The sequence below is a fragment of the Nicotiana sylvestris genome, chromosome 12 (genome assembly GCF_000393655.2).
Source record: "Nicotiana sylvestris chromosome 12, ASM39365v2, whole genome shotgun sequence".
NCBI lineage: Eukaryota > Viridiplantae > Streptophyta > Magnoliopsida > Solanales > Solanaceae > Nicotiana > Nicotiana sylvestris.
Window position 1 is genome coordinate 95382211 of NC_091068.1, and position 16967 is coordinate 95399177.

At 36.6% G+C, this 16967-nt stretch overlaps 1 protein-coding gene and 1 long non-coding RNA gene across 3 annotated transcripts; one reads left to right on the plus strand and one right to left on the minus strand.

Moving 5' to 3' along the window:
- The first annotated feature begins 675 nt into the window (after positions 1–675).
- LOC104246791 (UDP-URONIC ACID TRANSPORTER 1-like) lies at positions 676–3963 on the plus strand. Of its 2 annotated transcripts, XM_070165591.1 has the most exons (5): positions 676–1026; positions 1210–1420; positions 2600–2703; positions 2797–3025; positions 3534–3897. In XM_070165591.1, exons 1-5 carry the CDS (start codon positions 968–970, stop codon positions 3678–3680), a joined length of 750 nt encoding a protein of 249 aa, XP_070021692.1. In that variant the 5' UTR covers positions 676–967; the 3' UTR covers positions 3681–3897. The 2 variants fall into 2 exon arrangements, with proteins under 2 accessions (XP_070021692.1, XP_009800980.1); XM_009802678.2 differs by having other exon boundaries at positions 837–1420; positions 3534–3963.
- A 2139-nt stretch (positions 3964–6102) lies between these two features.
- Positions 6103–9364, minus strand: LOC104246790 (uncharacterized). Its single transcript, XR_011404324.1, has 3 exons — positions 9126–9364; positions 8796–8889; positions 6103–6207 (listed from the first exon to the last, which is right to left on the minus strand). It is a non-coding gene; the product is annotated as an uncharacterized lncRNA (long non-coding RNA).
- Positions 9365–16967: the final 7603 nt, after the last annotated feature.

Sequence of the window (16967 nt, forward strand, 5' to 3'; positions counted from 1 at the left end):
CACGTCTGTGAATGTGTAATACACGCGCGTAGGGTCAAGGGTCAAATGTGTTTATTAGTTAAGGGTTTCACGAGTTTGAGTGTTCAAATAAGAAAGTCCAAAGTTTGTGTATCGACTTTCAAAAACCTTACAAGTTTTGGAAGGAAGTCATTACGCCAAAATTATAATATAATTAAGAAATCGTAATGGATCAATGGTCGAATACTATAGTCTTTTCAACACTTTTATTGTTAAAAATGTTTCTGCCTATTTTATTATTGCGCGATCCAACGAACATGTGGCGAATATTCTGTTCAATAGTATCAAGTTTACCACACAAAATATGTGAATTCCCTTCTTCATACAAAACCTAAATGTATTAAAATTTAAAATTAGACTATCTTTTATTTACCTTCAAATAATGGAAAAAATATACAACTAAAAAAGCGTCGAAGAGATTGGATCACCCTGAATTATTGAAGAGTCATCCGACTTCTCAGTGTCCAAATAGAAAAAGTTTTTATTTTGCTAAGACTTGTCTTATCCTAATATATTTAAAAATAATAAATGCAATGCCTAACAAAACTAAAACTCTACTTCAAAAAAGGATTTGGTTGGTAGACGCTTCTTTTTAGAGCTCTATATATACCGCAATACATTACATAAGAAGTACTCTGCCATAATAATCTCTTAAGTGTTGGTTGGGACGTGTGGGGAAGAAAAGGAAGAAGAGGCACAAATTAACATTGCTCTCTTTCTTCCACTTTCATACATTCCCCACAAAAGTTCCCAAACACACACACACTCATCAAAGCAAAATAAAAAAATCACCCTCCAAATTTTCAAGAAATAAATCTTGAAAACTGTTGAGAATAGGGTCGTCGATTCAATCTATCTTGATGAGATTTTTCTAGCCGGGTTAATAAAAAAAAAAAAAAAAGGACTAGTAGTATCGACAAGAGGGTACATTCAAAATCAAGAACCAATCATGTTGTCAGCACAATCAGAGAAACAGGCTTTTTTCATTGCCACACTTATAACCTTTTGGTATTCCTCAAACATAGGAGTCCTTCTCCTTAACAAATTATTGTTATCAAACTATGGATTTAAATTCCCAATTTTCCTAACCATGTGTCACATGACAGCTTGTGCTGTTCTTAGCTATGTATCCATTGTTTTCCTCAAGATTGCACCTTTTCAGAGGATTAAATCAAGATCCCAATTTTTCAGGATTGCTACTCTCAGCATTGTCTTTTGTGGGTCTGTTGTGGGTGGCAATATTTCTTTAAGGTATCTGCCTGTTTCTTTTAACCAGGCTGTTGGTGCCACAACCCCATTTTTCACTGCATTGTTTGCTTATTTGATGACCCGGAAACAAGAAGCTTGGATCACTTATGGTTGCCTTGTTCCTGTTGTTACTGGAGTTATAATTGCAAGTGGGGTATGTTTACAACTTTCTAACTTACTATTTTTCTTGAATAAGTAGTTGATTGCTTGTTAGTTTTAATTATCTTCAAGTGATCTGGTTGTACTATGGCTTGTGCTATGAAAAAAAAATTCCTAATATTCTGACTTTTTTGGGTTATTTAATGAATAGTTAACCCAAATAGCCGCACACCCAACCGCTTAAACTAAAAATAGCCCGTGGAGTTATAATATAACTTATGTATTATATGTGTATAATTATATATAATCAATGTATAAACTATGTATATGGCTAGAAAAATAAACAATGAATATGAACGGCTATTTGGGTAAATTTCTTCCACATTAAAGTCGATCTTTGCTTCTTCCTTTTTTTTTAAAAAAAAAAATCATTTGTCACAAATATCAAAAGTCGGATTTTTTGTTGTCTAGATTAATTGTTGAGATCAGATTTGAGAATTTATGATGCTCATTTGATACATTATACCACCTCGACAATTAGAGGTGGACCAACATTTAAATTTGATGAGTTCAACCATTAAGTTCGTTGCACTGTGGTCCAGAATTTAACTTTGTTGGAATATTGGTAATATTCCACATGTATTTATGCTAGTCATAGTTGGACCAATTGAACAAGGCTCCATCTGCCTCAGTGGACAATTCTTATCATTTCTATATTTTGCAGAAGCTTTTCTTTTTAATAGAATTTGTGTTACTTTCATATTCTGTTTCAATTGTCATAAAGACCAATTTTTGTCTCTAAATAGAAGTTTCATGCTTGAAGACGTTTGAGTTTGAGATAATCAAAGAAATTGAGTTTGCATACCATTTCATGAGTGGAATGTGTTTTGATGACATATATACAGAGTTCACCACTAGATAATAAATTTACTTTCAGCAATTCAGAGATTCTTAATGTCTCATAATTTAGTTTAAGATTTTATTCTCTAAGAAAGTGATACTAGTAATTATACTAATCTATTTACATGGTCTTTTTGTTGTGTTATGTTTGAGGTTTATTAAGCCTACCAAATCTTTGCCTATTGTTGTTGAAATCAGTTTTGTAACCAAGTTGAAAAGTTTTCAGATTTCTATGATTGAAGAACTTGGCAACATCAGAATCCCTATTGTCATGAGAATTTGAGGAGCTTTCTTTCTTTACTGGCTAATAAGAATCTTAATTAATCGGTGGCAGGGCGAGCCAAGCTTCCACCTTTATGGATTTCTAATGTGCATAGGTGCAACTGCTGCTAGAGCCTTTAAGTCTGTTCTTCAAGGGGTCCTTCTTTCTTCTGAAGGGTAACTACTTTTATCTATTTATATCTTACTCATTCTGTTGTTCCATACGATACATTGTGGTAATTTCTCCTATAATCTGCTGTTGTTTTTCAGGGAAAAACTGAACTCAATGAATCTCCTGCTCTACATGTCACCCATTGCTGTTCTAGTCTTATTGCCTGCCACACTCGTTATGGAGCCCAACGTTATAGATGTCACTATGACACTCGCGACTGAACATAGGTTCCTTGGCCTACTTATTTTGGTTAATTCTGCAATGGCATATGGTGCCAACTTGTTGAATTTTTTGGTGACTAAACATACCAGTGCTTTGACACTCCAGGTTCGCGTTATATCTCTCTTTCCTCCTCCCCCTCCCCACTTTTTTTCTCCTCTAATTGGTATAGTTTAATGTGGCAAAAGAAAGAAGCACAATGATAACCAAGGGGTATGGTGGAATGGTTGAAATCCTTTCACCCTTAATAAGAAGTCTCGAATTGGAGCCCAGGAGTAGAGAACCTGTAGCATTGGCTGCTATAGACCATTTTGTCATTAGCATATATCTTTGCACTCTAACTTGCCATATGTCTTTAGACTTCAGAAGAAAGATCACGCCTAGTCTCAGGCCAAGAAGGTTAATTTTCTAAATTCGTTGTTTGCACACGACTTCTAAATACCCTTTATCAACTTAAACTTAAATTTTCTTCAAACTTCAACCAAATATTGTCCAAGCACCTACAATATTTTTCAGTAATGGTTCTAAAGTTGTACCGTCTTTTTTCATGCTAATCTGCAACGCCATTGCTTTCACCTGATGTTTAACATGTTCAATTATCTGTGGCCTGCTATAGGTCCTAGGCAATGCAAAAGGAGCAGTGGCTGTTGTTATCTCCATACTAATATTCCAAAATCCAGTAACTTTTATTGGAATCGCGGGCTATACAATGACAGTGATGGGAGTTGTTGCTTATGGAGAATCCAAAAGAAGACACAAATGAGTTGAAATCAGGCCCCCTTTTTCTTCTTTAATGAAGTACCATGCTTCTTCTTTTGCTTCAAGGTTAGAAGTGGGATAGAGTTAGGATGAAATAGAGATTTCTCCTTTGCAATTTTGTAGCCCATAGACAGAGGAAATATTGGTAAAGGGAACAGAGAGGATAATTGAGGTGCATTCTTCTGTTGTATTCTTTTTTTATCCAAAGGGTATTCTACAGATATCTCTGATTGTTATGTTGTTACATTAATTAAAGTAATAAAATGTCTCGTTGGTTTTCTGGTTAATTTCCTTTTTGTTTGTCCCTTTCCCTATAAATCTTCAGATGCTGATGAGATTTTTTGGACTGCAATTTCTGAAATACATATGGAACTGCCACATCCTGTCCATATTATGTGTTTTACTGTATTTGCACTCCTTAAGAAAAAATATTGTATAGCCTTAATCATAAGAGTATATTTGGCAAAAAAGGTACTCCAGTAACAAATTACTTCTCGTTTTTCTTTACCATTGAATAAACAAATTTAGTTTATTAAACCGACTAATATTTGGAACAGGAGAGTAAATTCACGTCGCCTAATACACCAGTGTTAAATTGCTTATGCTGCTATTAAACTCTTGTTTTCAGTGTTAGAATTCTAGTAAACAAATTTTCGGACTCTCTTGATCGTTTTGGAATTTTTGTACAGTCAAATTCTTCTATAACATCATCATTCATCACTATTTAACAACTATTCACTATAAAAGCCAAGCTTTTTATGAAACCAATTTTCATGCTATGTTATAATATATATTGTCTATAACAAGACTTCGCTATAACAACCAAAAAAATCTGGAACAAAAGAGGAGGTTATATAAAGGTTTGACAATATGTAGTTTTTATTGCAGCATGGAAATGTCAAACCTTTCTGATTGGAACCGAGGCTGAACGTGTAGAGAAAATAGTTTCAGGATAGTACGTAATCCAAGGATTAAAGGAGTCAACTAACGTAGTTGAATATTATGATTGATTGTCAAATTGTAAGTTTTGACGAACAGAGTTATCCTGTACCAATGCTCGTAGAGATAGCAAGTACTCGATAAATTAGTCCAAGTAGTACAAACTAACATGAACACCACCATTATCGAAAATGTCACCTAATATTAGCAGCTTCACAACATGTACTCTGAGTTCCAACACAATAACCATAATAAACTGACATCTACAGAGAGTTGTGAATAGACAAACGCAGCTGAATGGAGGTCAATAGCAGATACAAGTAAATTTTGTAGTAAATGTCAACTAAATTAAGAGATGCATGAAAATTTTGAGCTCAGTAACTCAGGAAGAAAAACTACAGTAACTCCGTGTTTCTCTCAATTACATGACTTACCAGCTATTCAAACTGGTATTGAACAGAAGCAAGATCCTAAGTTGCTTTGAGTTTCACATATCGCGGTCAAAAGTATGCTAGGCTACAGCATTTTCAAAAATCTATGATGTATATAGTTAGAAGGGAAAAATCTCATGAACCTCTTTCACAGAGTGAGATTCTGTCATGTTAAATTACTGAGCTTTCTTGAAGGGTTTTGATGATGACAGTCGGTACCTTCTTTCCTGTAAGAAGGCAAAAGTATCAATAATGAAAATAAATATACGTCCACTATTTTGACTTTCATCATGAACATTTCAAAAAAACAAAAATATTCGATTAGTTGAGATCTTAATTCTAGAGTAAAATAACAAAAGAGATTTTTTCCCCCCAAAAAAGCTTATTTTTGCCTTTTTCATTTAGTTGTATTTCTAATGGAACCCCACACTATTTCAGTAGATAGTTTCAGTTATACTTTCTTCCAACAACTCAAAATTTTCATACTTAAGGTTTGTTTATTTCAAAAAGTTGACGTGAAATTCAAGTACGAAATAAATCTCAACTTGAGCTACACTATTGAATAAGGAAAATCAACTTAGTCAAGTTTAACAGCCGTCCAGATTATCAGTAGCTCCCATGGAACTGGAAAATAATAGAAGGATGGGTTTCTTGGATGATTTAGTAGCACAAATGTCTTCCTCAAAAAACTTTATTTTAGAAATCTTGCTTCATCAGAAAACTTGGACAGAAGCAATTGTTAAATGCATGCAAGTTATTTATTTGAAAGAAAGTCATTATACTCATTTTGTCCTCTTAACTTCTGAATTTCTGGGAAAGCCACTAGCACAAAAGGGCCCAACATAACTACACTTTAGTAGAGAAGGTAACTCATCTGTCACTAACTATATTGGGTAATTGACTAATTGCCAACCAGAAAAATTCTCATACTAAATTACTATGTCATTGTTTCACTCTACTCATGTCAAATGGTTTCAAGTGAACTTGGACCAAAGTCTGAAGCCTAACCAATTCATAACAATCATCATGAAATTACATAAATGACTAGCTTTCATACCTCGTCTGAGCTACGCATGCTTAAAGATCTTCATACTGAGCCAATGGAAATATATTTTGACAACAAGGATGGGAAGTGTTAAAGGAACCAGAAAGCAATAGTATCTGTAACAGAAAAAAGAAAATCTCAACTCAAAGGTGTAAATCATCTACTTATAGCTAAAAAAAGGTCATCTACCTATACCAACAGAAAGCAAGATATTTTGGGGAATAATTCAAAGATCATGTATACCTCAGCATAATATTTTCGTTACAAACAAAATTGAAGGATCTGAAGAATCCATTGCATTTCCCATCAAAAGGGAAGAAGCATATTTACATGTAAACAATTGAAACATGAGATATTCCTGCTACAAAGCCTTATTAAGTACAAATTTAGTAATGATTTGATTTTAGCATAATGGTTACATTAGGTTAACAACCATCACAAAATCGAATCACATCTTGTAGAATCCTCATTTCCCAATAATAGTTCCAGTCATTCACACTCATGTCATAACCATTACTACTGAGGAAGCAGAATTAAGTAACTGAAGTCTCTTGTATAACTAAAGTATTTAATTATAACTGAAATCAACTATTAACAATTTATCATGCCAGTACGTTTATGCTGCAAGCCAGGTAACACCTTAACAACAAATGTCGACTAATTGTCTAGAAAGGGAATCACCAGTCTGATACTTTCAAATCAAAGCCTTGCAATTGTCTAATGTAACATTGTAAAAGGTAGGATAAAAAAAAGCATTTAATTTCCAAATTGATTTTTCAGCATGCAGAGGTAAAGCACATGTAGCTGGTTGGGAAGAGATCCACGTAAAAGAACATTTAAAGTTTTTACTGAAACCACTGGCAGTTTGATTTGCAAACTTTAAACCAATAGAACTACTACATTGCATAAAATTAAAATTAAAAGATTTAATTAAAACTAAATCATAAGGCAAGCACAATGCATTTCGACAAAAGGTAGCACTTTCACAGTAACCTTCTTTTAAAATCTTTGATGAAACTGAACGCAGAGTTGGAAAGAAAACTTTTCCTATGACACAACTTAATGTATCTTTTCATTGTCTAAAAATAGGACAAGAAAATTGATATACAGCAAAAAATTCCCAAATGTGAACGCAAGGTTTCCTGGAGAAGGAATTCTTGTAGAATAGTTATAATGAAAATAGGATTCAAACTAGTTCTCCCACCAAACGTTTTCATTGTCAACATGTCAGACTCATTAATTATATACTAAATGCAAAATTTTTATTAAGATGTGTGTGTATGCAAAGTTTTTCTGCAACTAACAATTTCTCACAGTCAAGTGTGGGGGGGCCATTTACCACCATGCTCGTGTTTTCCTTTTATTTAAGGTTCCGAATTGGAAAAGTGAAACATATCCCTTGATAGCGACTGCTTAAAGCAAACAGGTGATCATGCACCGAGTGCTACTTGAATCATGCCGTTCAAACGCACTCGGTGTTCAGCTTTGAAAAATGAATAATCTAAATGTGCTCATGAAGAAACCAGAAGCTCCTTGGTCCTCGGACTCCATTCAAATTTTTCCAACACCCATTTTCTCAATGAATAAGTTGCTCTAACGTGAAGGAGATTGCTGTGGTTTCCTAGAGGAATATTCTTAACATCTCTGAAAATATTGGTCATATTCATTATCTTTTTCTATCTACGATGACATGGAGCTTCCATTGTCAGCTTCAGCTGAATCATACCACAACAAATTAAATTGGGCCTTTTTTTTTGATACACTGCACACCCACTGACTCCATTCAAATTTTTCCAACACCCATTTTTTCAATGAATAAGTTGCTCTAACGTGAAGGAGATTGCTGTGGTTTCCTAGAGGAATATTCTTAACATCTCTGAAAATATTGGTCATATTCATTATCTTTTTCTATCTACGATGACATGGAGCTTCCATTGCCAGATTCAGCTGAATCATACCACAACAAAGTAAATTGGGCCTTTTTTTTTGATACACTGCACACCTACTAGAGTTCATTTTTTTTTGTTGGTGTTGTGTGTGTTGGGAGGGTGGAGTTAAGGCCTTCACAAGCCTCTTCTCCTCCCCCTCTCTACCCCCCCCCCCGTCTTTTGGTGGGTAATAATAATCCATGGCATCAATATCATGGTACTTGGAACATAAATATGTCAAGTGCAGTAACGTACACTCTATAATACTGGTCGATGCAATAATCAGAACTCACAAAAGCTCTTCCGAAATGAAGAAGACCAATGAACAACTGTTACCACAGACCAACCATGTAACAAATCCTAAAATATGGTGAACAATAATAGAAGAACATTTATAAAGTAATCAAACAATGTCATTTAATGTCCCAAATCACTATCTCTAATCTCCTTCCCTCAGTTCAGTTTTCCATCTACAAATAATGTTGTAATCTCAAGGTTTGTTCCAGTCCCTAAATTCGGACATAATTATATCTAATTTGTTCAGTATCCAGGGTATCTAAAAGGGGATATGTAAGACAAAATAGGTCACTTTTAACAGTAAAAATGAAAAGATAAATAACCAAAGAATAGAAATTCACCGGTCATTTTGGATGGCTGCAAGGATGGGGTTATCAAATGGCGGAAGTAACTTGGACACAATAGCAGCATAAACAAACAGCAAAAAGGAAATTGACCCAAATGCAAGAAATGCCAACCCCTGAGCTTTCGAACCATACTTGTATATAGAACACAATGCCATCTGGTACTATATGCTTATCTTGTCAATACTTGCAAATTCTCAGGCTGGATATAACATAATACACCAGAAAGCTGCAGCAAACAAAATTTTCTGTTTTGGTCATTTCACATATAAGAAAGCAAAAAGTTGAAATCTTTCATGGGAATTTTGTTGATACAAACAAATTGGAGAAGAAAGGGGAAAGGGTTCAACGCAAACAGTGAAAATTTGGTCATTTCACGATCAAGAAATGAGAAAGTTGTAATCTTTCAAGGGGATTTCACTGGTATAAGCAAAATAAGAATGGTGAAAAGGGTTTAACACAAACCGTTAAAATTAGGTCACCAGCTGTTCCCTGAGCAGAATCATCTCTTGCCTTTTCCGTTCCTCTTAAAACTTCCCAATTTTCTGAATCAAATCCAACCAAAAGAACAGTAGAATGACAATTGTTGAAACCCCAAAAACTGTATTTCCTAAATAGCGACTGTGATTAGCCGTGAACGTGATTTCACTTTTGAGTTTGTTCTATCAGTATTCGGAGATTTCATTTATGTTTTTGGAAATTAATATTCCTTCCATCCAAATAGGAAACACACACTATTTTCCCGTTAATATTTAGAAATTGTTATGGAACAATAAAAGAAAAAGAAAAAAAAAGCGTATTGCCTAGAAAAGTAGAATGAATTTAGAGTAGGCGATAAGCATTAGGTGCTGAAACTGATTTAAAAATAAGCAGTTATGTGTTTGGATAAAAGTATGGATAGAATAGTAAATATTTTGGTCAAGCCTAAAGTGCTTATAAGCTGAAATTTGACAAGTCGGGGGAGACCAACTTATGACTTTTGGCTTATAAGCACTTAACTTATAAGCACTTTTTTTTTGTAACTAAACTCTTTATTTACCAAGTAAGCATATACAACTCAATACAAGAAAAAAAATACACAAACGTGTTGTCTTGGACATAGCCCCAATCCAGCCAACTACACATCTTCTCTATTGCTCTAACCTTCTATCATTCACTACTAAGGATAAAAGTTCAAATTCTCCATCTTCCTCTTTAAGCTAGGAAACCTCGACCCTCTATAATGGATTTCTTGGATAATATGTCTTTTCAATATCTCACTAGTTCGCCTCTTGTGTTGAAACAGCCTCATGTTCCTCTCCTGCCAAATGCAATACAAACATCCAACCAAAGTCAGTCTATACATAGCAGTAGTATCAGACTTGCCCTGCCCATATCTCATAGCCCATCTCATTTCATCATGCCATCCCATAGATTTCCTGTTAATACCTTGCCATCCCAATATCCTATCCCAGACAGTTGCAGAGTAACAACATTGAAAGAATAGGTGATTTATGGATTCATCTTCATTGTTGCACAGAGGACATTTCAAATCATCCACATGCTTCCACTTTGCGAGCCTATCCTTTGTAAGCAATCTTTCATGAATAGCAATGTATAATATGAACACTCATCTTGGTGCCCCTAAGTTATTGCATATTAGTCTCTTCCAGATAACTTTTTGAAATTCTCCCCTAATTTTGCAATACATCCCTTTTGTGGAGAATGTAATCATTTGAGTTACCTGTATTTCATTGCATCCAGCTTGTTCAAACACTTCTTTCGCATTCAAAATTGTCCTGACCACCCATGAAGCTCTATCCACCCTTGCATCCCATACTCTACCATGTTTGATATAGTAAGCATGAACCCATTTAATCCAAAGTCTATCCTTTTTCTCACATACATTCATAAATGCTTACATATGATTGCCCTGTTCCAAGCATATATGTCCAGTAATCCTAGACCCCCAGGAGATTTAGGATAGCATAGTCGATCCCACGCTATTAAGGTTTTCTTTGACATTTCAACTCCACCAGTCCATAAGAACCTTCTACATAATGATTCAATCAATTGCACCACTTTCTTAGGTAATACAAAAACCTGCGACCAGAAAATTTGAATGGAAAATAGTACAGATTTTATCAATTGGACACGTCCAGCATAAGATAAGAATTTTGCAGTCCACGATGTATTTTTCTTAACATTCTGTCCATCAGTGGTTTAAACTGTACCACACTGGTCTTTTTATCACTCAGAGGGATTCCCAGGTATCTGAAGGCAGCTCCCCTTTTGTGAACCCCAAACTCTGCATTATGTCTTCTTGATCCTCTCTGCATACACCTCCAAAATAAATGGAGCTCTTCTCAGTATTTGCTGCCATCCCAGAAGATTTAGAAAATTCCTGGAAGCATTCATAAATCATTCTAACCGATATAGGATCTCCTCTACAAAAGGACAACAAATCATCATAAAATCCTAAATGGGTAACATTCAGTTTCTCACATTTTGGATGGAAATTAAAATCTGGTTGTCTTCTTAAAGTCTTCATTCTCCTATTCAAATATTTCATGACCAACACAAAAAGAAAAGGGGAAAGGGGATCCTCTTGCCTGAGTCATTTCCTTGCTTTGAAAGGGATAGCAGGTATACCATTGATAATTACTAAGTAGGATACTGTGCTGATATAGGTCATTATCCATTTCACAAACACTGCCGAAAAATTTAAGCTATTAAGGATTTGCTCCATAAAAGGCCATTCCACCGAATCATACGCTTTCCTCATATCAATTTTCAACATACATCTTGGCGAAATTCTTTTTCTTCCATACCCTTTAACTAATTCGGGACTCATAATAGTATTATCTGTGATCACTCTCTCTGGTACGAAAGCTGACTGATTGGAGTCCACAAGCATATCCATGACCTGCTGCAATCTATGTGTTAAGATCTTCGATATTGTAATGATCCGACCGGTTGTTTTGAGCTTTTGCACTTTGATCACCAGTTTTCTGGCATGACTTTCCCCATGTGATGTGTTGTGACTTATGTAAATCGTTGGTTTTGGTTTTCAGAGTAATCGGAACGAAATTGGAAGAAAATAGTTTTCAGTTGAAGCTTGAAATTTGAAAGCTTTGACCAAGATTTAACTTATTTGTATATGATCTCGGATTAGAATTTTTATGATTTGGTTAGCTCCGTTAGGTGATTTGTGACTTAGGAGCATGATCGGAATGAGTTTTGGAGTTGAAGAGAAGATTTAGGCTTGAATTGGCGAAATTGAGATTCGGCATTTTTCTGGTTGATAGGTGAGATTTTGATATAGAGGTCGGAATGGAATTCCGAGAGTTGCAGTAGCTTCGTTGTATCATTTGGGATGTGCACGCAAAATTTCAGGTCCTTCGGATGAGATTTGATAGGCTTTTTGATCGAAAGCATAATTTAAGAGTTCTTGGAGTTCTTAGGCTTGAACCCTATGTTAAATTGGTGATTTGATGTTGTTGCAAGCATTCTGAAGTTTTTAACAAGTTTGCACAATGTCATGGGGTGTGTTGGTACAATTGGTTTGAAGTTCCGGGAGTTCTGGGTATGTTCCGGGTAGGTTCCGGGATGTTTTAGGCCCAAAATCATAGCTGTAGCAGGTCCAGAAGGGTTGCAGGCCTCGGAACCCACCCGCGCGGTCCGCACAAAAAGAAGTACGGCCATGGTATGTGTTGTGCGGACCGTACAAAATGAAGTGCGGCCGCGGTAGGTGATGTGCGGACCGCACAAAATGCAGTGCGGCCGCAGTGGGGAACATTTCATTGGTCCTACTTCGGAAGCTCATATATTTTGATCTACAAGGAATTTTAAGACGATTCAAAAACAAACATTGTAGCCCTTCATGTCTAAATTCCAGAAAGGTAAAGATATCGGAATTTGGACATCTTTAGCGAACGTTATGGCAAAAATACTAAAACCTATCACTGCAGAGGAAAGCATGTTCGGCCGCGGTCGTTTTTGTGCGGACCGCGGTCAATTTTGTGTGGTCTGCGGAGGTAGAAATCTATGGAGTACTCTTTAAATACGATTTTTTGGGTTTTATTTTATATTTTGACCTAGAGAGTTCGGATTTTGGCGATTTTTCGAAGGTTTTTCAAGAAATTCATCGGGGTAAGTGATTCTAACTCAGATTTGGCTAGAATACATGAATCTATCATTGAATTCATCGTTTAATTCATGATTTGGGATGGAATTTGGGAAGAAAAGTTGTGGAATCTTTCAAAAATATAAAATGATGATTTGAAGGACCAAATGGTATCAGAATTGGATAATTTTTGTATGGTTAGGCTCGTGAGAGTATAAGGATTTTAGTTTTGTGAATTTTGTCAAATTCCGAGATGTGGTCCCGGGGGTCGGGTGTGACCAATTTCGGGATTTTTGTGGTAATTTGATTATTTTTGAGTAGGATTTGTTCCCTTAGCACATTTTGATGGTTTTGTACTGATTTTGGCTAGATTTGAAGAATCCGGAAGCCGATTCGAGAGGCAAAGGCATCATGGGCTAGAGTTCGGATCGGATAGAGGTGAGTAATGATTTTAAATGATGTTCTAAGGTTTTGAAATCTCGGATTGCACATCTTAGTGCTATATTGAGGTGAGGCACACACTTGACGACGAGCGTGGGGTCGTGTACTATTGGGGATTGTGACTTGGTCCATCCCGATTGATGATTTTACCACGTATTTGACTGAAACTTATTTGTTATCATCATGATTTGGGCTGATTGCCATATTTGGGCTTCGTGCCAACTATTTGAACCCTTCGGGGATTTTTATTACTATTTCCTCACGGCTTTGACTTATTAATTGAACTCAGTCATGTTATTTTCCACTATTTTACTACTCAGCCATTTTTACTCTGTTTTGAGACTTAAATGATATTTTAAATGATGTTTTGGCTGAGAAATACTATTTTACTAATGCCCGAGGGCTTGTGAATATTTTTGACTGAGTAAGGACGAGGGCCTAGTTGTGAGGAAATACTGATACTGATTTGAGGTTGAGGGCCTGAGATATGTACACCACGAGGTGGCTTGTTGTATTATTTATGAGGCCGAGGGCCTGAGATATATACGCCACGAGGTGGCTTGACTGATATGAGGCCGATGGCCTAGATTTGATGCCACGAGATGGCTTGATATTGCGTTGGGGCCGTAAGGGGCCCCTCTCGGAGTCTGTACACCCCCAGTGAGCGCGGGTACCTATTGTGATATGAGAGATAGCCCGATGGGCTGATATTGTTCTATGTGATAGCCCGAGGGGCTAGTATTGTTCTAAGATAATGCCCGAGGGGTGAACCTTAATTTGTTTATCTTTCATATTTACTTATCATTTTACCTGTTAAACTATGGTATTTGTGCCCGAGGGGCAAATTTTTGTGCTTCTCTGCACTAACTATTTTGCATTCATTTGCGTAACCATTGAAAAAGCCATTTTCAAAGAAGTTTAAACTGGGCTAAGATGTTTTAAGAGATTTACAGCTTCACTACTTTCTTACTGGTTTTTGAACTGCTTCTATATAGCATCTTGATATGTTTTTCGTGATTTCTTTCCTTCAGTCTTTATTTATATTTGTTACTCACTGAGTTGGAGTACTCACTTTACTCTCTGCACCTTGTGTGCAGATTCAGGTATTTATACACCCGGTAGCGGGTTTTGGTTGATCGGAGTCAGTGTCTTCGGAGTTTAGCAAGGCAGTTGCTGGCGTTCGTAGCACTGCTTTTCTCTCTTCATTTCATTAGTATGTATTTGTACACTTCAGACCTTTAGTTGTATTATACCCTAGTAGATGCTCGTGACTTGTGACACCCCGGTTAGGGCCGTGTCGGGCTGGATTTCCGTATTGTTATCTATGTTTCCGCTATTCAGTATTATGTAAACCATGTTTAGACTATATTTGTGTTGTTTAACTATTTTAAAAGGTGAATAGGGTTGAACTGGCTGGCCTTGTCTTTACGAGAGGCGTCATCACGACCAGGTTCGGGGTTAGGGTCGTGACAAGTTGGTATTAGAGCCTAGGTTACATAGGTCTCACGAGTCATGAGCAGGTTTAGTAGAGTCTCGCGGATCGGTATGGAGACATCTGTATTTATCCTCGAGAGGCTGTAGAATCTTTAAGAAAACTTCACATTCTTGAATTCTTATCGTCCGTCCTTTGATTCATCTTGAAATATAACTCTTTGAATTCCTTCCACGCATTCGTGTGCGCGTATGAGCGCTCAGTATCAGATGTGCATCGATGGCTTGTGATTCCCTAGAGGACTTGAGGCCGGATTTTTGCCTTTAGCTTGAGCACCGAGGTGCTAATTGTGTGAGCACGTATTTTCAAACTTGTATGTTCGGTAGTGTCCCTATTAAGGGAAGTGATGATTGGTTGACTACGTGATAAGTGTGAAGTGATTGCGAGATGTGTCCATATGATTCGAACGAGATAAGAAGGGTCTTGTTGATGATAGAAGAACTATTTAGTGCTTGATTTTCATCTTGATTTAATGTGTAGCCTCGAGTGTGGGTATGTTGAATGATCTTTTCCTATTGTCTAGTTGGGAAGTGAAGTAGATTTTATGTCGTGATATGGGTTTAGACCTAGGAAGATTAAGTGATTGTATAATAGTTATGATTATGGGAGAGTATAGAGAGATACCAGTTTGAGGCGAAGCAAGTGGGTTATCTCCAGCAGATTATTCTGAAGTTTGTGTGATCCTTATGTCGTTTATTGGGAGATCTCTGTTATTAGTGAAAGATATGTGTTACAATTGAGTTTGAGTTACTTAGAGATTGAGTGTAACTGTTGCGGGAGTGGAATGTGAGATTTGCAGAAGAGTTAAAATTTTAGATGATCTGTGTTTTCACAAGCTTATAAAAGATTTGAGTTTAATCTCACTATGGTATCATGGCATCAATAGAGTATAATTGTTATGCGTTATTGAGTGTGTGTTGATCTATGTCTTCGAGCCAAGTGGGGGAGTCTGTTTTTGATTAGGCAATTGCACGGTTACCTGCTATGTTGGTTCCAGTTTGAGGCATGCTGGTGAATCATATATGGCTTGCAGAAATTGAGACCGAGGATTGCTCGAGTAAAGGAAAATTTTGACAGAGGTTATATTATGCTTCATAGGGTATGAGAATCACGGAATGTCTTGAGTTGTTGTTGGTAAAGGATGCTCGGTGCATAGAGCATGAAGTTACTTGGTTGTACTAGAATGAGGTTACATTCTGCAGTGTCGGAGTGCTAATGAGGAACAGGTTGTTCGGTATGTTTGATCAGACTAATTGCAGTTTGACTAGAGTGAATAACTCGTGGGAGTGGTTCTAACGTGTTCAAGATTTTACATGTAACAATGGGGTATTTTAAAGTTGTATATGTTGTTAGAGACTGAGTTTTCATTAGAAGATGTCAAGACTTGTGGTGTTTTCTATATTAATTGTGGGATTCTATATATCAGTATCAGGAGGTAACGGATTTAGATTCGCAAGAAGTTCTTCATAGTAAAGTATTTCGAATGTGGTGCTTTTGGGAATATCTAGGAGAGTATTCAGCAGCTTATGAGTCTTAGACAGTGTGGTTTTATGTTTGGGTCTCGTGTGGTAAGTCTGGGTTGAGCAATTGTGATGATATAGCAAGGAGGGATATCAAGCTGAAGGTAAATCAGAAGGGAACTCGGATAGATAGGGTAGCTTGGTAGTAGACCGGATCAGTATGGTTAGGATATGATTAGTTCCTTGAGGGTGTTCGAGGTAATGAGTTTTTACGAGTATTTCGTGGCAATTCCCTTGGGTTTTAGTGGCTTGCGTAGGCTGGTTGAGTTAGGAAGATTCAGTCCTGACAGACTTGTTGTGCAAAGGGGAGTCAGAGAATTCTTGTCGATTTCTACCGTGGTTAGAGATGTATATTTCTGCCGGCGTGAGGAGCAGGGGATGTATAGTGATTTTCTTCCAGGTTGGGCTCAATGGAAAGTTCTTAACTAGTGGATTACGTAGATGTTTGTGGCTCGGAAGGGAGATGAAGTTCTCATGTTATACTAGGATGGTATAGTATTTGCGGTGTGTTGTGGAGGATTGAGATTTGCATGTGTAAGGTTACGGTTCAGTTTTGAACAGAAAGTCATAAAATTCTTAGGCAGTACGGGCAGTTTCAGATGATTAGAGAAATGAGCTTCAGATGATTAGGGGGATAATCTCCAGATGATTAAGGAAATGGTATTGCTAAATGGGAGTGATTTGACGAGGGTATATGTTTCAGAAAAGGCAATGTGATTAAGTTGATGGTACTTCAGTAGAATTGCGGC